General features: G+C 36.1%; 1 protein-coding gene across 3 annotated transcripts in view; it reads right to left on the bottom strand.

Annotated features, from left to right (window-relative positions):
• UBN2 (ubinuclein 2) overlaps positions 1-24483 on the bottom strand; it is a 69916-nt gene that overhangs the window by 19742 nt on the left and 25691 nt on the right. For 2 of the 3 annotated variants that reach the window (XM_010947480.3, XM_074366948.1), the window contains exons 8-16: positions 20719-20848; positions 17931-18049; positions 17296-17409; positions 16574-16717; positions 15786-15836; positions 13648-13690; positions 8859-10409; positions 2588-2819; positions 2052-2141 (exon numbers count right to left, since the gene is read on the bottom strand). In XM_010947480.3, coding sequence (XP_010945782.2) covers positions 2052-2141; positions 2588-2819; positions 8859-10409; positions 13648-13690; positions 15786-15836; positions 16574-16717; positions 17296-17409; positions 17931-18049; positions 20719-20848 — 2474 coding nt within the window. The remainder of the gene's footprint in view (positions 1-2051; positions 2142-2587; positions 2820-8858; positions 10410-13647; positions 13691-15785; positions 15837-16573; positions 16718-17295; positions 17410-17930; positions 18050-20718; positions 20849-24483) is intronic. The other variant, XM_074366949.1, reaches the window with a different exon arrangement.

Genomic DNA, 24483 nt, shown 5'->3' on the forward strand with positions numbered 1-24483 from the left:
GCCTCTATTTCGAAGAAAAGATACAGCAATGAAACAAGACAACTATTTCAAAAGCTGTATAAACAGAATACTATTAAAATTAACTTTAGTGACAACATCTAAGGAATTGGCTTTTCCATTTATAATGAGATATTATACACTTGCTTTTGTAGAGAGAAATGATCTGACTTGAGGCATAAATTCATAAAATGGCACGGTGGGACTTTGCTCAAAGCAGCTTGTTTGGTTAATTAGCAAAATACTCATATCAACTGGATTGTGAGATTCTTTAGACCTGAATTTGGCTAACTATGGCCCTTGGGCCAAATGTGGTCTGCCACTTCTTTTTAAAAATAAAGTTTTACTGGAACCCAGTCACACTCATTTTACATGTTGTCTATGGCTATTTTCCTATTGCAATGGCAGAGTTGAGTAGTTATGCAGATTATGTGGCCTGAAAAGCCAGAAATATTTACGATTTGCACCTTAATAGAGAAAGTTTACTGACCCCAGTCTTTAGACTAGAGAAGGTCAGAGAATTAACATTTATTGAGCTCTTACTATGTATCAGGTACCATGCTAGAAGCTTTAAATAAATTATTTTTATTAAATTCTCCTAAGACACCTATTAAAAACATCTTGTCCCCAGTTTACAAGCAAGTGAAGTGATGGTTAAACTTGCTCAAAGTGGTAGTCCTAAAATTCAAAACTCCCAGCCTGATTCTCAAATTTAATGCCTTATACTTTAAAATGTTTTTAAAATGAAAAATTATTTACTTTTTCATTTCAATTACTTGGAAAATACTGACTGTCACATTTCCTTTTCCCTCTGAAACAGTGGTGCTGCTCAGACAACAAGATAATGCATTTAAAGCTGGAATACTGGGGTCATGATGAACCACAAGAATCATAATTCCTTGCAAATTTCTACCAGTCTGCCCCACGAGCTTACAGCTCTAAGCTGGACTCATCACACCAAGCAGCTGTCAATACCCAGGGTGGAACTGCTTTAGTCACAGGGCAATTTTCCTTAAATGCTTTCCTTAAGCATTTAAACCTACTCAAAAAGTCCAGGAAGATCAGGATTACTGATATTTGTGCCTACTTTGTGTTCCCCATTTGCACAACTTTGCTTTCTATTTGTTCTCTCAAGGGGTGAGTCTGGGGCAGCTTACCACTTAGCTGTTTTCAAGGATTAATTACAGCCTATTGCCTTAAGATTGCCCCATTGCTCCCATTTCCACATTGTGGTCAATTGTAAACTTGTTCAAAGATAATTTTAAATGCAGTGGCCAAAAATAACAGTGAGGCCCCAGCCAACTTCCACAGTTAAGAGAGAGCAGCAGAGCTGCTCAGAAATCCTGAAAATGGCCTTCAGAACAGTATCAGCATTCTACTGGGGTCAACTGCTGGTGACAGCAAGAACGTGGAGGCCAGTGTTATGTCCAGTGCCCACTATCCAGTTTCAGATTTCAGAGTAATCTAGTTGGTCTGCAAGTATACAATGCATACATTTTGAATCTTAATTTAATCACTGCTATAAGGCAGAAAAGTTTAACAGTTAAGAATAAAGGCTGTGGAGTCAGACTTCCTGGGTTTGTATCTCAGATCAAACAGTGACTAGTGCATCACCCTGGGCAAGTTGCCTACCTCTGACTCAGTTTCCTGATCTGTAAAATGGGGATTGTTACCTCACTCACAGGTTTGTTATAAGGATTGAATTAGCTAATACATGTAAGTAGTCACAAGACTATGTGGCCCCTAGTAAGCTTTCAATAAATATGAACTATGACTGTTCCTGGACGTGACTTTTATCCATTGTCTTATGAATCCTCTTTTTTGTTATCACTTCCATATAACAAACACCTTCTCTGCATGTGTAACAGAAGATCTCCTTTACCTATTTCCTTTCTCTTAAAAGGTGCTGGTTGTCAACGAGGATTCAGTCATATGAAAATTAGTTTTTCCTATCTTTATCATTCCATTCACATTGTTTTCAGAAAAGATTTATAATACATATTTGTAAATCTGTATAAATAATAAAGAGAGGAAGAAATAGGTGGCTCTCTTACCATTAAATGTTTGCTGCAAGTGTGTAGGCAGAGGTGAGTGGGAAAGTGTTGCTGCGTGCTGAGCTCCTGGCTGTAAACCCTTTAGTAAATCTGAGAGGAAAACAGACTTGTCAGTGATCTTCTTAAAACTAAGATTTGAGCTCTCTTAGATAAAAGGTGAAAATAGTTTAATTTATCTAATACAAGCACAGACTTTGACTTCAAAGGCTTTCTTAAACTAGAGCACATACATTCAAAACTATTTACATGTATAAATATATGTATATGCAAATAACCCAGCAAATTTGACTTCCTCTTATTATAAATTTCATTAAGATAGAAACGTGGAATAGACAGTTCACTCAGAGAATTGTAAATAAAATTCCAGAGTCCAGTAATCTTATTTTATATATAGATGAAATAAACTGCATTTCTTAAAAAAAAAAAATCTATAATCTCCACTAATTCCAAGTGGACTTCTCTCAGTAAGTAAAAATTTGTATGGTTTCCTGTTCTGTCAAACTAGGTAGTCAAGTAAACAAAAGCGCCCCACTTACTCTGAGTTAGGCTATGGTGGAAAGCGGCTGAGGTAGATCCCGAGGTGGTTGTCACTCCAGCTGTGTCCGTTCCAAAGCCAAGTAGCTCCAAGGGAAACTGGAAGGGCATGGTCACTGGAACAAGGCCACCCAGCATCCCAAAAGGAGTCACATTTTGATTTGTTACAGACAAAGGTGATGTCATGAGAGTCAGAGGTGAGGCATTAGCCAATAATGATGCTCCTGCTGTGGACTGCAGAAACCAGGGGTCAAAATACATAAGAAATCAAGTCTTTAACCTGAATAGATTTATTTCACTTAATATCCTCATGGACGCAAGACTATGTCCTTATATCTGCTCTAACAGAAACTTTGGGAGGCAGAAATGAAGTCGGATGTGTAAACTACACTTCAAAGAATGACTAATATTGGTTCTGGAAATACGTCTATACTCAGCTCACCATCACCAGTTTAGATTCCTTCTTAACTGCTACTGCAATGCCTGCATTAACACCGACTCACTCTCTTAATGCACTCATCTCTAACCTTAGATTTCCACTTTTGCTCCTGGCCCCTAGATCTGACACAGGTAATTAATTCCATATAATCTCAATTTGGTCTCTGAAAGTGCTCTGTAATTTCACCATCTGTCTTACAATCTTTCCTGGCACAATCCCTGTAAAAGTTGCTGATCTAGACTATTACTATGCTCTCAGATCCCCCAACTCAATATTCTGTACTTTCACAGTAACACCTTAAAGAGATGAGGCCATCCTGGATGCTCTTCCTCATCCTTAGCCTTACTTGCCCCTTCCTCAAAAGCTATCTACTGGACCTTTGCCATGAATCCCACCTATGCAGAACTTTCGGGGGCAAAAGTTCTTTTTCCACGTTTTCTCTGCCTTCGCATATACAGACATCTCATCTCTTTACAACCACGTGGTTATTCCCACCTCTGTCTCAACCCCTGGCAACAACCTGACTTATGTGTGTTCATTTTATTATCAAACATACTGAATGGCAGACTCCATTTTCCACATTATCTAGTCCCTCCTTAACCCCTGAAAGCGAGTTTCCAATTCCATTACTTTTTGGAACTTAGACTCCTAAGGCAAAAGGTAAATTAGAAGGTGTTTTGGCACTCCCCTACCTGGGCTTTATAAATGTTTATAAAGAAAAACACTTAGAAATATGCTAGCACTGATGAGCTTTCATTGAAAAATTACTTAAATATATTCCATTAAGCTAATTTAATTCCTTGAATAATTTTCTACAAAGCAATTAAGCAATTTTCCCCATTTTGACTTTTCTATGTGTACTTGTCAACAAAGATTATAATCAAAATTTCTCAGTATCAGATATTATCCACTATAGTTTCTGCAACTGTGTGTTTTCTTTTGTAGCCTTATTTCATCAACTCAATTTCTGTGGTCAAACATTTTACAGTCGAGAAAATGGAATTCTTTTGAGTATCTGTTAATAATAAACATTAGCTACCGTCAGTTTTATTTTGTGTATTTATGACTTCTACCAGTAAACATTATTAAGGGCTGATCATTTTACTTAATGTCTGAGAAAAATGTAGGTGATTTTCCCATGCAAAAATGCCACATTACATCATACAGTTACACACTTAATGGTCCACCCCACTGTTAAACAAAAAATGAAGAACATCCTCAAAAAGCTTTCTAATCTAGTTTTTCCACTAGCTCTCCACCCCTTATGTCCTTTATTTCTCTCTCAAATTTATACCCTTAGTTCTGACCTCTCATCTGTTTCAAAATCCTGTATGGCTAATGATTTAGTGAAGAATCCCACTTGGATATCTAACACCCCCCAACCTGGCATGTCCAAAATTTAACTCATCATCTGCTGCAATCATTTCCTTTCTACATGTGTTAACTGCTACCATCAATAGTCTCATTCTTTCCCACCACTCAGGCTTGAAACCTTAGTTTTTAAGCATCATAAAATAGAAGACAAGATGAGCTCATAGTCAACATATCCATGTTTTCTTTTTTTAACCACAATTTCCTCCCACACTTAAGCACAAATCTTCCTCACTTTACACTTTCCTTATTTGCCAGTTTTTTCCCTCTACTGTGCCAACCATGATATACAAAATGGGTGATTTAGGAAAGAATTACTAAGTTAGAAAGAAGAATGCTTTGAAGCAACAAAGGATCCTGCATCAATTTAAGAATTAACAAGGGTTCTTTCTTCTTTTAAATCATAATTCTACCACAGTCTCAGGATAATACGGGGAACACACTCCAAGGCCATGCACCCCAAGGGGAGCCCCCGAATGAGGAACATTAAACAGTGCTAATGAGGAGAACTCAGATGCTTTTCTGGAGGAGGCTAATGGAAGCATCAAAACTGATAGAAAATGTAAATTAGGGCAACTTCCAAAATTAAGTAACTGAGTATCAGTAATAAAAAATGGCACCATGCCATTCCTGTCTAACATTTTGTACTTTCAAATACCTTCCATATCCTCTTTTGTTTATAAAACTAAAATGAAACACTAGATTATCTAAACGTTATAGGGGCATTTATAAAATTCTCTCTCCTGGAAGACGCAGACCTTTCAGAAGTGGTGGGTATCCCACTGTTGATACCATTTAGAAGCATCCAGGAAAAGGTGTCACCATGAAGTAGGCAAATAATTCAAGATAATGCCTTATATTCAAAAATATTTTCCACGACCTCCACATTTCATTCCCACGGGGAAATATGAAGGGAAACCTCCCTCTTCCTGTGGTGGGCATACATTATTTTTAAACTACATTTCATTTTGGTAAGTAAATCTGCCCCCCATTCTCTACAACATCCAGAGTGATCTTCTGAAATACAAGTCAGACTCTACTACTCCCCTGTTGAAGACCCTCCAGTAGCTTCCCACTGAATACAAAATAAAACCCCAAGTCCTTATCATGGCCCTCAAGATCCTCCATCACATGTTTCTGACTTGATCTCTGCCTTCATCACCACCCCATCTTTCCCTACACGTCTAAACCTACGTGTTGTCAGGACTGTTCTATCTCAGTGTCTTCACACCTACCATCCTTCTTGCCTGGACTACTCACTCTTCTATCCAAATGGCTGGCTCCTGCTCATTCAATTGTCAGCTCAAATGTTGCATCTCAAAAAGCAATCTTCATCTCCCCTATTTATGTTAGCAGCAATCACATTACCTTATCATTCTGCTTTATTTTTTCATAGCACTTAAAATATTTGTAAATATTTGTCTTTTGCTTATCTTCCTACCTAGAATATATGCTCCATGAGAGGAGGAAATCTTGATTCACCCTATTTCCCCAGCACCTAGAGGAGTGCCTGGCACATATTAAACACTTAACAAACATTTGCTTAGTGAATTAATTATTTTAGCAATTAGAGTGGCAGAGATGGAATTCAGAGAAAATCAGTAAGTTGAAGGGCAAGAAAGAAAAGGAAGCCTTGAGTGGAAAGTTTTTAAATAAAAAGCAAGCAGAGATAACAATCTGAATCCAGAAAGACTAACTTCTCTTAAACTCAGAACTGACATTTTCACTCTGCAAATGAATAGACAGCTGAAGATGTCCTTCAGACAGGAGTGGATTATTTTACAGGCATAGATAGGAAATTTGTTTTTAGTGTTGGCAAGCTAGAGAGACAGGATCTAGAGGCCACTAGGTAGCTGATAAGACTTCAATGAGATGCGATGTTTAAAAACAAGAAACTTAGGTTCACCAAAAGTTAGAAATAACCTTATTCAATTATTTGTCTTTTCTTCAGTCAAACTAGTAAGAAAGAACAAAAAGGATCAGATGTGAAGGCAGGAACACTAAGGAACTTATAAAGCCATTCTGGAGAGGAAGAAAACCAGGAGAGAGTAGTTACACTTTAGAAAACGCAAATTTTGCCATGTAGGTTCCTTGCTAACAAACCAATAGGTAAACAACTGGTATGCCAAGTTGTTCTTTTGAAATAAATGACCAACACAGGAAGATTTCCAGGACAACAACAACAACAAAAAAGAACAGATAGATTCTAGAGATGACAAAGGATAGAGAAAGATTTAATTTAAATTCAAAGAAAACAAAGCAAGTTAAGAAAAAAAAAAAAAAAAAGCAATTTTTAACTCCAGGAAAAAAGCCAAAAATTTATAATAAAAATCAAATGAAACCACAGTTTATAATATTTAGCTCAACAGAGACAATATTTTACATAGTCACAGATTTAACCAAAAGTTGTAATTTTATTCTTTCAGGAGAACAGGAAAGGTGTAAGAGAGCTAAAAGCCTTATTTATTTATTTATCATAATGAGAAGTCAAAAGATAGTATTAAAATAAATAGTCTTCCATTCATTTTTATTTTTTAAAAACACAGAGAAAAAGCCAAGAGTTAAAAGTAGTTGACACGAGGAAAGAGGATATGGGGCGTGAAACTGCCATTTCTGTTCTAATACTTCCACATATTCCTGTGATCAAATTAAAGATTAATTTAAAAAAGGTCAACATTTTAATAAAGATAATACAAACAGGAATGTGGACTAACTCCCAGATCATAGTTACAACTTAAATTTTAACATACAATTCCTAATCAGTTTTTTGGTTATTTTTCTTATTTCTGATAAAAGTAAAATTAGATAGATAAAACATCTATTAATCCTAGATTTCGAATAATGAATTATTGGTTAATTGAATTCTTTTCTCTGTTAGAATTCTAGAATTCATTCATTTCTAAGCCTACAGTAAAGGCAGAGTGATGCTTTGGATTTTAAGTGTATATTGAATACAACACTTTGCTTACACTGAATAGCAGAGAACCTCTACAAACACCAAGGGGAAAAGTATTTCATTAGATGTTCCTATCCCACATAAACAAGAGGCAGTACAAAATTAGAGCAATTTCTCAGACAAGAGAATTCTGCAAATTGATAAAAGTCATGTTTTCAAAGAATAAATGAGAACCTAAGAAATAATATATCATAAAATATTATTTTTTAAAGCTTCTTATGAAACAGAATATTATGTAAAACCCACTTTCTCGAAGAGTCTAAAAAAGTATCGGGAAAATATTAACAATGGTGAGATGACAGTTGACTTAAAAAAAAAAAATTAAAGAAACCAAATCAGTAAAGTGAAGGACAAATCAGAGAAAGTCTCCTAATACAAAGAAGTGGCAGGTAGATGAATACAATCAACAATTAACTGAAAACAATTAACAATTAAGAGAGAAGATGATATGAAAAGTAGAGAGATGAAATATGTGAGTAATGAAGAGTTCTCAAAAAACCTAGGCAATGAATCAGAAATAATAATCAGATCCATAACAGAATTAAATATTCTTGAGCTGAAAAAACAGGCAGGTCTGAGACTCAAAGATGTTACCACTTTCTAGGTACAAAATTAATGGAAACTAGATAAGCCTAGCCATTACTTGGGAACACTTGATTTTCAAGGAAAATGAGAAAATGTGATTAGCAACTAGGCAGAGAAAACACAATACTTACAAGTAACAAAAAGTCAGAATGGCCTCAGACTTCTCTATAACCTTAAATACTAACTAAGGGTCAGTGGAGCTGTATTTACAAAATGTGGAGTGAGACAGCTAGTGACCCAAGAAGTCTGTATCAACTCAAGTGTGACAGCACATACATTATCAGGTATACAAGAGCTAAAGGGAAACAGCTCTCATGTTAGCCTTCTTGAAAAGATTCTGTGAGTCAGGTATTTCTGCTAACTGAGAGAGAAATTTAAATTAAAAACTCATGAATGGGGAAAATGTGGTATAAATTTATTACTGACACTAACTTGACAGAGAATTATATAAGAATAAATGTAAAATTCATGCAAAATAAAAATTTTATTCAAAAAGACAAATGGTTAAAGCAAAAAAGATAATATGAATGTATAAATTTGATTAAATAAAAACAAAGTTGGCAGGAGAAAGGGGTAAAAAGGATGGGGAAAACAGGAGGTAAGTGAAGGTATGTTAAAATCATAAGTTACTATTTTGTTCTGGACTTTGATAAGATACAGTTTTAAATATGTATTTTAGTTGTGTTTCTCAGAATTTTTGAAAGTAAGCATGTGATACTTTACCAGAACCACCCCCCCACATCTTAAGAAAAATTTTGTCCCCAAGTATCTCCATCACTGTGATATCAACATCAGGAAGGTTCCTTGGCCATAAGCTATAAGTTATTACAAACAATCTATATATTGTAATAAGGTTATAAAACTGGTAAGAAAAACCACACAGTCTTACACTTTATTACATAAATGTATCTAACATACATACCTGCACACTGGCTGTTACCACTGAAGACCCTGAGGCAGAGGATGGTCTATGTGGAGTAGACAACGGTTTAGTAGCACCCTGTGTTCCACTTCCTGTTCCCCCAGATAGACTAGTCCTATTGGCTCCGCTTGAGTTAAGGTTACTACCTCTGCTGGCAGGTACATTCACTGCAATTCCACTCAAGCTGTTCTTCCCAACAGTTCCAGTGGATGATGAGTTTGTCAGCTTTGAAGGGGCTTGAAGATTTTTTGTAGACGGAAGGCCTGAAGTGCGACTGGAGGGCAATAAATTCAAGGTGGGAGACTGTCTGCTGATGTTGATTCCACTGGGCTGTTTATGGACTGCGTTGTTACCACTGGAGTGGCTACTCTGGGCCACTAGTGCATTTGGACTGGAAGAACTTGGGGATACAGTAGGCTTGGGAGTTGGGTTGGACTTAGGAATAAGTTTAGTTGATACTGAAGGCTTAGCTGACAGAGAGGGCTTGGGTGAGGCAGAAGGCTTAGGTGAGGGCAAGGGTTTAGGAGATGTGGCAGGTTTTGGAGATGCGGCAAGTTTGGGGGATGCAGCCATTGAGAAGGGAGATTTGAAACCCTGCGTGGAGATTTGTGACACCATAGCCTTGGCTAAATAGTTACTGGAGGTAGTGGTGCTAGGTACTGTCCTAGAAACCAGGGAGTGGGACCCTTGAGAACCATTTCCAGGTGGGGGAGTAGATATGGGAAGGCGGTACATGAGTGGCTTATCTGAAGTCTTAATAAGTGGGGATGAACAGGAAAGCTGGGGATTATTACTTAATTTCACCACTGGATTGGTCTGTGATTTACTAATAGTTGCTTGTAATGGAGACACATAGTTCTGCTGGACAGCTGAATGCTGGTGCACCTTTGCTACTTGTGTTAACGAAGAAGCATCTTGGGCCTCTGATGTTCCCAGAGCATGAGAGGAGGCAGCAACTTGGGCTTGGGAAGAAGAGGAGACATGGGTCTGTGAAGAGGAAGAAGCATGGATCTGGCTTGACCTCTGGAGTCCTTGTTGAAGTAGCCTGGCCGGCAAAGGTTCTAAGGAAACTTTAGGGTTCTGAATTGAAGAACCAGCAATAAGGCCTGAAGAGATGCCAGTATGAGCTAAATCCTGGGGTTTCTTTGGCACTGGCCCTGTGTGACCAGCAATAAGACTTGACGAATGTGCAGTTGGAGTAGAATCTAGTTTTTTGGGAGCAGCCAGTGGCAGTTTGCTCATGATACTTGCTAATTTTTCTTCTCTCAGTCCTGGATGAGGTTTCGCAGTTGGCAGACTTATCCTTGAGCCAGCTGGAGGGCCCTTGTTCCCGTTGTTGATAACAGCTAAAGCTTCCGAAACAAGATCCAGTGCAGGTGGATGAAAAGAAAGTTCTTCATCTAGTGAGTCATCAAGGCAAATCGTCTCCTGGGCTGGTGTAGAGCTAGAGCTGGTAGAGGCCACAGCCGATGTGCTAGAGCTCGTCGAAGGACCACCAACTGAAGCCACCAAGGGTGCAGACGTTTTCTGGTCCTTTTTTGGACTACACTCCTGCATAAACAGCATTATATTGGAAAAAAATTAAATAATTAGTAAACACTCACAAAGTATTAGTTTTCAAAGGATTAAGAAACTCTGATAATTAAAATTGTACTAGAAATCTTCTTTAGCGACCATAAAAACCAAAATAATTTTCCAGAGGGTAGAGCTCCTAACTGCACTACCTGATATACTGCACACGGCTGCCACACCTTAGAAAGCCACTCTAAGAAGGCTTAAAGCTAAGCCAAAGGAACATTCCTGTACTAGTTATATGACTGATGAAACCGCCTCTCCCCTCACCACCTGTGTCAGATCTTCAGACACTATTCCAAGTCCATCTGTTCAGACAATTCTTTTTGTACCTAGGAGAAATCCTGCCTTTATCTTAGGACTCTACCCTTCTCATGTGGTATGGTTTGCCAGACTGATCCTCACTCCTGCTTCCCTGCTGTTGTATCTCTTTGTATGCCCCGTCCTACAGCTACCCACAGCCAGTGCATAGAGAAGGTGTACATCAAACTGGCAGATGATTCAATTCAGGCATAATTAAATTATGTTTTCTATTCATTATGGCAGAAATCATTTGCAGGTTATACAACATATATTCACTATGAGCAATGCACTATGCTACGAAAACAAGAGCATGAGGAATTTAAACTCTGAATATCTAATATTTTCTGTTTCATCCAGAAAAAAATCAACTTTCTTAAAATTCAAGGACGAGATACAAGAATTGGAGCACAGTTTAAAATATGCAAAGAGCGAAAGAATTATATTTTTCTCTTAAAATATAAAGTACTTGACTCATTTCATTTTTAAGATTAAAAGTACATAAAAATCATTTCAAAGTTTCTTCAATTTCCTAAAAATAAACAAACAAATCCAAATAAATCCAAACCCAAAGCCTGATATTATATATTAATTTATACCACCACAGCACTTACCTTAACCACAGTGGGGAAAGAATGGAGAGGAAGGGTCTTTACCATCACCTTCTAAGGTATTACAGTAAGTAAGAATAATAAATTCTTCTTTCTGCTAAGAATGCCATTAAACTCTTTCTTAGCAATTTTTCTAAAGATTTTTTTTTTAAGAAAAAACTTCTATTCTAAAAAGGCCTGACTGAAAACCTCAATGCCTTTCAGAAGTCTATAGTGTAACTTCATTAAAGGCAAAACTGTCTGCTAAGATGAATAGGTAATGCCCATGAGACACAACTGCACTGACATGCCATCCACTACACAGTAAGTGAAAACTGCACTGCTACACAAAGTACAGAAATGAGGGCGAGGGAGTGTATCAAAATAATATTGGCAGTGTTACCAGTATAAAATTGCCATTTTAAATATTTTTCTTCATAAAAATAACCTTAAATCCACCCAAGAAGTGTACTGTGTAGATTTATAGCTGCAGAGAAAACTATTCAGGATATATATTTGAGACAAAAAAGGAGGTTATTCCATTCACATAAAATATTAATTCCATCTGAATAAATGAATCATTGTATGGATGGTTGGATAGCTGGATGGATAGCTGGAAAGAGGAAAGAGGGGAGGCAGGGACAGAGATCCAGAGGGGGCAGATGTACACCAGAAAGTTAGAGCTTTTTTTCTCTGTGTGAGCAGAAATTTCTGGACACTTTTACTATCCTCCTTCTTACTTTTCTGTTTTGTTTGCATTTTCTACTGTAAGCATGTCCTTGCATTACTTTTATAAACGAAATCGGTATTTAAGGGGTGGCTGGGCAAGAAAAAAAGCAAATCAGCAATACAGTTTTTCCATTTTGGGAAAAGGAAAAAGTTACTAATCACAAAGAACCAAACAAAACGGGTTAATTCCTAACTCACCAATTATTAGAATTCTGGTAAATTATTCATATGTGTGAATAGATGTATCAAAATTTAAACAACCTTTTTTGAAGGTATTAGGAATTTAAAAATAAAGTCAAATGTCAAAACAAAGCATGAACTCAACAGATTTAACGAATACTGGCTCAATATTAACTGGATCAGAAGACAAAGTAGGTTACTAAGAAAAAGAAGACTATTTAATCTGTATTCAACAAGCCCCTACCACTAAAAGCTAAGAAGACCACAGGGTACCAAATATTGACCTTCTGGCCATAACCTCACAAGCAAAGAAATTCTCTATTCAAAGAGTTGAAGGCTATGGGAAAAGTCTAAAACCAAAAAGGTGTGGGCTTTCATTACAATTTTAATTTCAAATGATTAGAGTTTTCCCTTCTAGGGGTTATACTCGGTACAGTTCTACCTTGTCTATTTTGATAGGGTATTTTTTGTCCCCTTTTCTTCTTCAAATATTAAAAAACTTGAATTACTTTATGTTCTAAATCCAATAAATCCATCACTTGCCCTTCAAAGGGATCTAATTCTGTTGGTTGTTTCTGCTGACTCTCACTCACAGTGACTTACTTCCTCATGTATTCTGTATTTTCAGATTGTAAACTCATGTTTGATACTGTATATACGTGGTAAACCTCTGAAGCTAGGGATGAAGGTGCATTATTCCAGAGAGAATGTGACTTGCCAGTGCCGTGGGTTAATACTAATCTAACGACTGTAAGTTATCTTCTTAGCTTGAGGTTTTCCCAGATCATGCAGGTAGTATAAAGTCCTAAATCAGGGAAAATTTTCAGAGAGGACTTTCTTCCTCTAATCCAGAACCCAGGCCAAGACACACAAATTTCTTGATCTTTCTGCTGGTGAGTGGATTTCTTTTCTAGTTCTTTCTTTTACTAAAATGTTATCCTTTAAGAGTCCCAGGTTTATGCAGTTCATTCCCAACCTATGTAAATCTAAGAAAATCTTATCTGCTGTGTTCTGAGAAGGTGATGGATGGAAGTCAGCAAACACCCCTAGGGGCCACTAGTCTCAGGGACAGATTAACACTCTGGCAGCTTCTTCTTTGTCTAAGGCCTTAGGGATTTCTCTTATATATTCACAATTTCAGCTATACTTTTAAAAGATACTCATCATATTTTATCCAGCATTTCTAAGTAGTATTAAGTTAAGCCTTACAACTCAACTAATATAAATTTCCCACTGTCACACAGTCATCTACTCTCCCAAATACAATGGTTCTAGGATTTTTATAATGTTTGAAAACACTCATCTTAAGAGTAGGGTACCTATCAATCTATGCTAAATACCATATATCATTTTCATCTTAAGAATCTATTTCAATAGTCACCAATTATGACTAATTAAAGATTTGGTTCAATACTTACCTTCACTTTGGGTTTAGGTGCAGAAATCACCTTTTTCTTTGCCCTAATACAAAAGATTAAAAAGGAGGCCATTTCAGCAGCAGTTAAGTCACTCATGAGGAAATTATAACACAAAATCTTGTAATTATATGGGTAAATAATTTCTTCTGCTGTTTGGGAAGCTCTCTGAAGAAACAATATATAAGTTATATAGGTGCTCAGTTTTTATGTGAATATACAGCAACATTTCTCCCAATTTCAATTAACCAGAATAAAAGTCAAACCACTAGTAAAATGTGGAATGTAGACGATAAAGCTTTAAAAAAAATTAAACACAAATAGTCCAAACTAAAATAACTCAAAACAGGCTAACAAAACTGTCTAAGGAGACTCATTTCAAAGAAGTAGTTAGGATTTGCAATTATTTATAGAAAAAAGAGCTTCAAGGTAACTTCAAGCTCAAATTAAACCAAGTTGTAAAAGATATTGTTTAAAAAAAACAAAGCAAAACAAAATCCTCAAGTTTCTAAAGAAAATTATTTTTAATATAATAATTCAAATATAAATTTCAGAATGACAGAAAAAAGGCAATAAAAAAAATACCATGGAAACTTGGAACCTTTGGGAACCAGTGAGGAATAGTCTGAAAATGAAACAAACCTTACAGGTTCCACAGCACAAGAAAGTACTCAAATGTCTGTTGAATAATTAAAGGGTTGAAAAGCTAAAATACCTCACATTGTCTGAATATTTCTACTTCATGAAATTAAAATGCCAACAATTAAGTCAACAAGTAATTTGATTAAAATTTTACTGCCAATCTATAACATTATTAAGGCCACAGTAATATTCATGACTTCTAGGCCTGTATCATCATGCAGATTCCTACTTTCTGATATAAAACAAAACACAAGTTGGCTATACTAATGAAGCTACTGGAAAAAACAAAAACAAAAACAAAAACCCGAGGGAGAGGATCTATGTAAATATCTGCTTTAGAATTAAAGGAATGAATTATTAATACTTGAATTGTAGCATATACATGATTTTAGAACTATAGGGAAATAAAAGGCCGGAAATATTATTAACACAAATAAATATAAATGCATTAAATATATATAATTATATATTATGTATTATATATATGTTAAAAAAACTCCCCACCCTAGGATAGCTAAACTACCTGCAACAAAGTAAACTTACAAACGTATAAAACCAAACTACTCCAGATTTACACCCAAAAAATAAAAACAGCAAGATCTGAAAACCACAACCAATTCAATGTATCTCTGGTGGCATACTAACAAAGTGTCCTTCCTGAAAGCCGTACAAAATTCCATTGACTGTAACTGTATACAAGGAGAGGGGGAACTGTGTAACATTACCAAGATGTTAATCAGACCTTTTAGCAGAATACTGAACTAGAGTGCTCAGTAAATTCAGTGACTTGCTAATTTTACACCTTATTAAGTATTAACACTATACTTCAAGTCTCCAGAGAAGTAGCCTTAAGTTGTAGGTGAAAATAAAATCCTTGTCAAGTTAACTAGTATTCACCCAAAAATACAGCCACAGAATAAACTTGCCTTCACACTACTGCCTGTCAGGAGGATAAGAGACCTGTCTCTAGGAATTACGTCACAAATGAAACATCCAGTTTGAACACAAGGAAGGACATGAAAGGTAGGTTAATTTTGTGGAATAAAACACTCTGCAAGGCAAGGCTGAGTAGGTATATATACAGAGCTGTCCTAGAAAGCACAAAGATAGATCACCTATGTAGATGGTCATTTAGACGGAAAGGAAAAAAAGACACAAAAGAACCGGTGGGCAGAAGGCCCAGGAACAAAGGAAACCACCGGAGTCTTCCTGTTTACATGGCTTCTCACTCCCAGATCTCAGGCCAGTATGTTACATTACGGATTCAAGTTTTCAGAGACTAGCCTGAGAAGTATTTAACAGATAAATGTGTTCTAAGGTCTACAGAATCAACAGTAAAAACGATTTCTTTTAAAAAGGTAGTGGTAAAACAGAGATTGTCTAAATGTATGTTTAAGTTCTTTTTAACATAGCATTTAATAAATATTTTTGTTTACTAAAATAAAGCACACAATGTGAGTAAAAATAAATGAAGAAATCTAAAGTCTGCATTTACTCACGGAGCAGAAGTAAGATGATTATGTACACTCCGACTCTCCTTAAAAAGCATTCTGGAAAAATTAAAAGGACACAATTATTTTTCTACAGCAGATAAGAACATGATAATCACTTTGTCATTTTAATCATTTGATTTTCAATAGGCTATTATTTGCTTATTTATCAAGTAAAGATTTATAATGGTATAGTAAATTCAATAATCTATTTCATGGGAATAGATTATATTACCTCTTTATTTAAATTTTTTTTACAGAGCAACAGATGTTTTCTGCTGATTTAAGAACAATTTAGGATGACAGGTTGAGACAGCCAAGTCTATTAATTTTAACGTTCTTTACTTAACTCTTTAAATTGGGCTGCTCGTAGTTTTTGAGATACTACTCTACACTATTTTCAGTAGAAAAAGGCTGTGCTTCTTTTTCTACACTCTAAATCTTCTATCCAGTTACTTATCTTCATGATACCCATATGAAGTTCCCCTCCCAAAATTCATAAATTTCTTACCCCCTCCCTTTTTCTCTACTAGCAAATTCAGGCACACACACACAAAAAAGTGGCTGGTTAAAGAAAAAAGATCACCTCTATGTGTATCTCTTTATCTCTATGTCCATATTACTGTTTTGTCTTTTAAATGCTTGAAGTTTTCAAAGCAGAGACCATCTGAGATGACTGTATAGAATGTTAAACATACTAGGTCCTCAGGAAAATGAATGTCATACGTGTGTGTATGTGTGTTTTTAATAACAGCAATAAGAAAGTAAAATAAAATCTAGGATGTCATATTTCTTACCTTGCCTGCATCCAGCCCTTAGGCCACAATGGTTTCACCTCTGTCTCCATAAAGGATTTAAGATAATCCTCAGCAGACTGGCTTTTATTTGGCTCTAACTCATAGCATCCCAATTTGATCTCAACAAGGTTACATAACAAAGTTCTAAACAGATTAAAAATATATATTTATATATAAATCTGACTGCAAAGTTGTAGAAAATTAAGCTTGAAACAGGTTTTTTAAAAAGCACACAAATCTGACAGCAATAATAAAGAATATTATCTGAAGAATTCAGAAGATGACATGAAGATAAATAATGTCTAACATATATCATTCAGTGCACTACAGCCAAATCCCCAATATGAAATAATTTCCTTTGATACCTTTAATCTAGGCACCAAAGATTGAAAGGGACAGTCCTACAACTCAACCCTCTACTTGGAGTACAGAAATACTGGTAAGAAAGATGACCAATTACACAAGTATACTGAGTACTTCACCTCTAAAACCAGTATGACTTACTCAATAATAAGATTAGCTTATAAAAAGTATTATATGAAAATAAAAGTGATAGAATTATAAGGGTATTAGAACCAAATTCATCTTCTCTTAAATTTTTCCTACACATTAATTTTTGCTTGCTTCCAATCTAGCTTCCATTTACTACAGATTCTTTTTATGAGAAACCTTACTTCACATCCTCTATTTGGTTAAAAGTGAAGGTTCTAGTTAAATCTTACCTAATGGTGTCATCCCAGTGGAATTTCTTCCTTGGTCCTATGACACGTTTCCCTGGTTTCTCATCATCATCTTCCTCGGATCCATTTTTCTCTCGTTCTTCATCTGTTTGAAACCTAAAAGTAAAAAACATTTTATGAAGCAAAGTTTTAACCCAACATTGCCTATGATGTACTCCATAGATACTTGCTGAATTGCTTAACTGAATGTTAACTCAAAAGACAGGGTAAAGAAGGAATCCACCTTTCCACGTAATACTTTGAATTTGAAGTGCTTTCTAAAGTGCTCTGGTGAATAAGGTCTTCAAACTCTAACATAAAAGCATGAACACTTATCTTTTAGTTCAAAAAATATTCGTATCCAACTTCAACCAGTCAAGCTGGTTAACATGTGGAATGTCTGACCAGTGTCAGTTCTTGCTTTGATCAGAGCCATACACTGTATCAGCAGACCTTTTGCCTTTTACACCAAAGCAACTGAGAGGGAAGTGACTTGTCATTTAGAAAATATTCAATTACACCACATCAATGGTGTATGTGGATTTCTACTTGGTGATGAAGTCCACTTAAGACCAATCCCTAATAGCTACAATTACTACTCAAATGCAAAAGGCAGCCCAAATAGAAAAGGTACATACTTGGCACACTTAGCTTGATTACGAGCCTGGCAGTCCTCCTGGTACTTAAACAGCTGTTCGGGCATGACATTGCTAACAGCCAGTTTCAGTTTTTGCAGAGGTTCTCTTAAACGATCATCCTGAGAAAAAAAAAATACTAAAAGTTTCTTCAAACATATTTACAAAGTTTACTTTGCAAGCAGATCTTCAAAAGATGAAAATTAGGGTTTAGATTCGGATTTGAAATGTTAGCATATTTAAATATGGACATTTCTTGTACAACGCTGACCTTTCATGATACACCCTGGATATAAAATTAGGATAACCATACTTTCCAGGCAGCCAAGGAGAGTCCCAGTTTTTGCCTATTGCCTCAGCATATTTATTAATAGTGCTCTATCACTTAAAACTTAAAAATGCCCATGGTTGACCAGTAAATTATATGGACACTTAAGCTGTAATACAAATGATTAAATAAAGGACAAAATCTACATTGTGCAGACAACTATCAGCTAGTCCCCATTATGATGGGGAACCAGTACCACAAGAAGAGATTCCGCTTTGGAAGACTGGAAAGCACAATTTGGTTTGGTGACTACCAACAGGATGTTGGCATCCTGTTTTCTTCTTTATTGTTAGTAATTGTGACTTATGTTGTAAGCAAAAATGCAAGGTCAAAGCCAAACTGAAAGAGGAAACTGGAAGACTCTTATTCATGTGTGTTCAGGGCAAAAAGAAAAGCAAGTAGGTACAGATCTGACAGCTTCAATCAATCGATTTATTATTTTCATCTTGCAAGTAACAAAATGTTTATGTAATTATTTAGAACATATTTTTATTACTGTCACAGGTGCAGAAATATTGTAAGACTTTGCTCTCTTCACTGACACAGCTGTGTTTAAAATGCGATTTTTGGTAAGGAGAGGAATCTTAGGAATGCAATTATCATGTTATGGAAGGTATGTTTTACAAAGTAAAACATTTTATTTTCTTAATAACACTAATTTTAATAATAAAAATACAAATATTATTACTAATATTTCATGCATACCAATTAATAAATATTACTGCACAAATGTCAGTGTCTGCTACAAAACTACATTTAAAAAAATGCAAACAGCCAGTACCATGGTTCCTGGGTGATCATGTCTTAAGAATTATACAGCTAAGACTATCTGCCTGGCAACAACCCAAATATCCATCAACAGTAAGATGACTAAATTAACTGAGATATATTCATACACTGGAACGCTGTACACACAGCAGTAAAATCAGAGTCCCACCACTTGTAAAGACAGATAAATCTGAGGTACATAACACTGAGTGTAAAAAACCAAACTGCAGAAGAAAACAGACAGTATTACTCCATTTATATGAAGCTCAAAAACATGTAAAACCAAGCAATATAATGTTTAGGGATACAAACGCACATGATTACACCATATTAAAAAAGTAAGAGTTAGATAAATGTCTTTCTTCCATAGCCAACTGTCAAGGCCTGAAGGAGCCAGGCACAGGCACAAAATCTGAGACCTCAAGTAAATTTCATTTGTTCACTAGCCTGCTTTGAACTGAGAAAGAACTATAGTTTCTCAGTTCAAAAGAACTATTTTATTAACAGAAGTGTAGCACCCATAATAAGGAACTGTATGCCTGTCAGATCTCACCCACTGCAGTGGTGCAGGGCACCACACTCATTCCCCTACTCACACCATGCTGGGCCTTTGAGAGCCATGCTGTGCTGCGTGACTCTCTCCCCATGACCAGAAAAGTTTAGGTTGACTCAAGACAATACGATTAGATTTTTCACCCCAAGAATATGGATTGGGATGAGAAAGCTGGGCAAATCTCTGTGTGTGGCTTTTCTGAAATATAAAACCTTGGAAATAAAGTAGTCTTGTCTGCAGATACACATAGGATAATAGTGAGGAAAGAAGACAGAGGTAAAGAGAAAAAGAGTTAATCCAGATTATCAGTTCCCATCCCTTCCTTGCCCTTAATTCAAGGAAATATCTTTATTCATAGAAAAAAGTTTCCTTTTTTTGGTCTTAAACTGCATTTAGTTATTTTCTATAACTTGCAAGTTATAAATACTTTAAAAATATATACTCAAAGAAATCATTACAGGAAGAGTAATCAAGACAGTGAAGATACTGAAACCTATTTCATGTGACATAAAAAGGGGACATAATAAATGCTTTCAAAAATATGAAAGCCACAAAGTGGATAAATGATAAGATTGTGAATAAACTCAAAGGCAGAATTAGGACCAACAGGATGGAAAGCATTTAGATTTGGCTCAATGCATGAAAGAATTTTCTGATACTATAATGAAATAAGTTTCTTATCACTGGAAGCATGCAAGCTTGGACAATCACTTCGAGGAGTCATGGTCAAGGAGAATCTAGCAAAACACAGATGATTACACTAAATGATCTTCCAGATTACATGCAACCTTTCCATTGGTCTTCATAACGTCACTGTGAGCATATCAGTATAGGTCCATTTCAGGAATAAGAAAATAAAGTTTTACATGTGTCAGACTATTTGTTGAGGGCAAAGCTGTGTCAGCTGTGCAACTGAGATTAATTTACCCATCCAAGAAACACTAGAAAATACTATTTCTTATCTAAAGCTATCAACTGATGAAAAGCAATTTTTTTCCCAGGAGATCCAACATCCCTTTAAGAACATCCTATGGTTACTCAATACACACAGTAAGACTATAAAGCAATTAATATGCAAAAGCAACAAATATAAATGAGTCTCTTTACAGGTTATAAACCCCCAGATGCAGATGTTATCTTACCTGGACGTTGAGGTGCAACTTCTTTAGACGTTTGACCAGTGTTTCTTTATTGCATGGCACAAAAGCTTCAAGATGGGAGTAGACACTGCTGCGAATGACAGGGCCTAGTTCCTGTAGCTGTAACTCAATGCTGACCAAAAACAAACAAGTAAGTAGTATAGAATTTCTTTTACATAGTAATACACAAGCAAGGAGGCAGAGACATGACTCTTTTCTCCTTTTATCTTTCCATGATTTCCTGGACAGTATTTTTCAAGGAAAAAAAAACCTCATCAATAAATAGTAATGCTATAAAAAATTTCTATGAGTCTAGTTTAAGAGTAGAATTTATAACCCTAAACATGATGGCAAATAATTTTTTGATGACAGAGGCAAAGTCTACCCTTTTGGGGTAAAGCACAGGAACTCCTTTATTAACTAAAAGCTCATTTCCACACAGAAATATCATACTTCTCCTCACTGCCGTGCAATTTGCTCTACTACAGAGTCACACAGTTCAATGAGTTCTTGAGTATTCTTCCCTTAAGGGTTGAAAAAATGATATTCAGAAGAGGTAAGGCCCTTCTGGCTATACAGACTGTTCTATCCATCTTTGTTTCCCTCACTGTGTCTGCACTGCACAAACCAGATATTTAATAGTTTGTTCAACTTATTCCAATTATCCAGTTACTGTTAAAAGGGTATTTAGCCTTAAAAAAAAAAAAAAAAAAAAAAAAAGAAGAGTCTGTAACAGCCATTATGCTCACAGCAGGACAAGCTATTGAGGTTTCTTCCAAGATGGAAGACATTTTATTTGGCAGCTGCCACTGTGAAAAATGAGAACAGATGTTAATTTGAAGGCCAAGACCAAACTGGAGCCCATGGCAACAAACTATGTCCAAATCATCACATTTTATTACAGTAGAAGGTGCAGATAGACTTAAATACTTCTCACAAATATAAGGTTCATCCAAAGATTCAGTTAACAGCTTTTGCCAGATCAAATGTATCCATCACTTATAAGATGTATTGCAATTTCAGAAACAGTGAAATGTGGAAAACTATACTCCTCAGAACTGACAACAGAAAATTCTTGATATAAGAGAAACCAAACACACACACAAAATACACATATATAAAAAGAAGTTTAAGGACCACTAGAGCCAGGGGGCCAAATGCAGTAGTCTATATGGAAGATAATCACTATGGTTATGAGTTCTGTGAATAAACATTTGGTTAAGTAATGTTATGAGGTTAGACTTTTATTAAAAGTCTAGACTCTGGGTAGGAGGCATTCAGCTTGACCCATTATTAAAGGTTGGTTAAAGCTGAAAATAAAATAGAAATTCCAAGCAGTTAATCTATTCTGAGTAAGAATAGATTGACTCAATGACCTACTTATAAAAATCAGTGGTTTCCAAAGAGGGGTAACTCAGAAACAGGAAGAGCTGACTTTCTGCCCCTAAGCCAATAATACTAGGTAGAAATCAGAGAAATGTATTAACCTGGAGGTCACTGACAGTATTGGTCTATCACAAATATATAAAATTCCTAAGAATCTATTATATTAAATTATTATATTTATTATATTATAGGCAGTATATTTTAAGCATATATCCCTCACACATCTACTTTAATTTTTTTCTTCTCACTAAGAATTCTGATCTTTTGGTGTAAGGGGACAACTGAAAACACATGTCAATGTAAGTCTGAATTTCAGGTATCATCACATTTATCTCACAGAGAAATAAAGCTTCTCCTGAAGTGGGGAGAGTCCTGCCCCCTTCTCTCCACCAGCCTCCTTTTCCTTCTTTAAGTGAAATCTATCTCCAAAGCAGATATCCATGTGCGAAAATTACTGTGAATGAGCCTCAAACCTCCAATAATGAATTATGAGCACGAGATCAGTACAGGCTCAAAATGGATGAAAATACACTGGGAGCACCGGCTGTCAACGCACTGGGAAACAAACACTGGGTTTTGTGAGTAAATAGGCTGGAAAACCATCTTTATATACCTATCTATACAAGGGTCTCATTTTCCTCTGGAGAAGCCTCAAAGAAATGCCACACAGGAACCCATAGCTGAAGCAATAGCTACCTTTGTAAACAAGATTCGTCTGCTCAGAAATACTCAGTGACACCTACTATGGTATTCTCACACAGGATTCTACAAGTATAGTCATTCCCTCATATTATGTATCTTCCCCCTCCATCAACTCCCTCTTTTTAAAAAACAGAATGTATTTCTTACCCAATCAGTTTTAAACACTAGTAGAAGAAAAGTTCTCACTAATTAAGTCCAAATGAATTCTGAGATCTCCTGAATTTCCTGGATTTTTCCTCAAATATTCCAGATATCCTACCAATGTTGTCCAAATAACACAACCATCAGAAACTACTAACTGAAAAAAGACTTAGGGAGCAATAATTCAAACTCAAAATCCAAAATAGCTCACACCTTAGAGCAAGAATTCAAAAGCCTTTTGATGTGTCAACTGATAACAGAAAAGAGGGGCACTGGTCCCACTTGTCCCTGAAGAACTACTTTATTCAGGTGGGCTGGTTCAAGTGTGACCTAAAGGAGACCTGATGTGGAATAGGTGAGAGATGTTGAACCATGGTTTGGAATTTTTTCAACTATAAAGGAGCCCCTCAAGAGAGTCAGGAAAAGCTGTGGCATAGAATCAACCCTTTCACCTTGGTAAGTTTCCTTTATATCATAGAAAGAGAGAGAAAGACAGACCAACTGATAAGTCCATTCACACTGAGATTCAAAAGTCACTACTCATTCATGAGCTCCTTAAAGGAGCCTCTTAACAATCAGATGACAGATCTCATTGCACGTGTCCAGTAGGATTGGTAGTACCTGCCTAGAGCATCTGTTAAGCACAACTGTCAGCCTGAATTGGGGTCCTAAGTAGGGAGTGTTGAGATTTCAGTAGCAATGTCTTCTTGAGGTAAAGGAGGACATAGGAGAGATCAACTGAGCATTTGTTGATTCAGCTCAAATTCAATTAGGTAAAAAGGAAAAAGGGTTCCTTATTTCAGCAATCTCTTTCCACTTCTAGCATAAGGAAAAATAGTGAAGTAGAGCCAATACACCTGAATAAATTCATGGGAATTACTACCCTAAATAATCAGGTACCACAAGCCCTTAGAAGATCAACTTGGTCCAGAGAAAAAAGGGATGTTTGGGAAAGAAGAAAAAGAAGACGGGGGCATAACTAAATGACTAAAAGGTAAAAAATTCAACTCTGAACATTAGGACACACTCTCTGTGAAATAAAAAGTAGATAGGCTCCAAAAAACTAGAGGATTTAAGACAGAGATGGGAGGAATTAACAGAGAAGCCTGTTAACGGAATAGTGATATTCTGCTTATTTGAGGTGTTAAATTCCAAGGATGATCTCTTAACTCACTCAGGAGAGATAGAGTTGTTCACTTACAGAAGGGCAAAATAAAAAAAAGACTGTCTCAGTCACAGGAAAAGGACCTGATCTCATACACTTAGAGCTCTTAAGTGAAAAGAAAAAGAAGAGCAAGTTATATCCCTGATTTTGAAATCTGGGACAGCTCTGATGAGAAATGGTTACACTGATAACCGAATCTGGTGTTTAAAAGGCAGCTAGGTAAAAGGAGATGGTGCAGACAAGAAGCATTTGCCTGATTCCAGGCAGTAACAATCAATCCTAAACCCCTGACTAAAATAAAGAATAGGTACAAGATAAACAACAAGGTCCTACTGTATAGCACAGGGAACTACATTCAACAGCTTGTAATAACC

This window comes from Camelus bactrianus, chromosome 7 (assembly GCF_048773025.1).
Source record: "Camelus bactrianus isolate YW-2024 breed Bactrian camel chromosome 7, ASM4877302v1, whole genome shotgun sequence".
Taxonomy (NCBI): Eukaryota; Metazoa; Chordata; class Mammalia; order Artiodactyla; family Camelidae; genus Camelus; species Camelus bactrianus.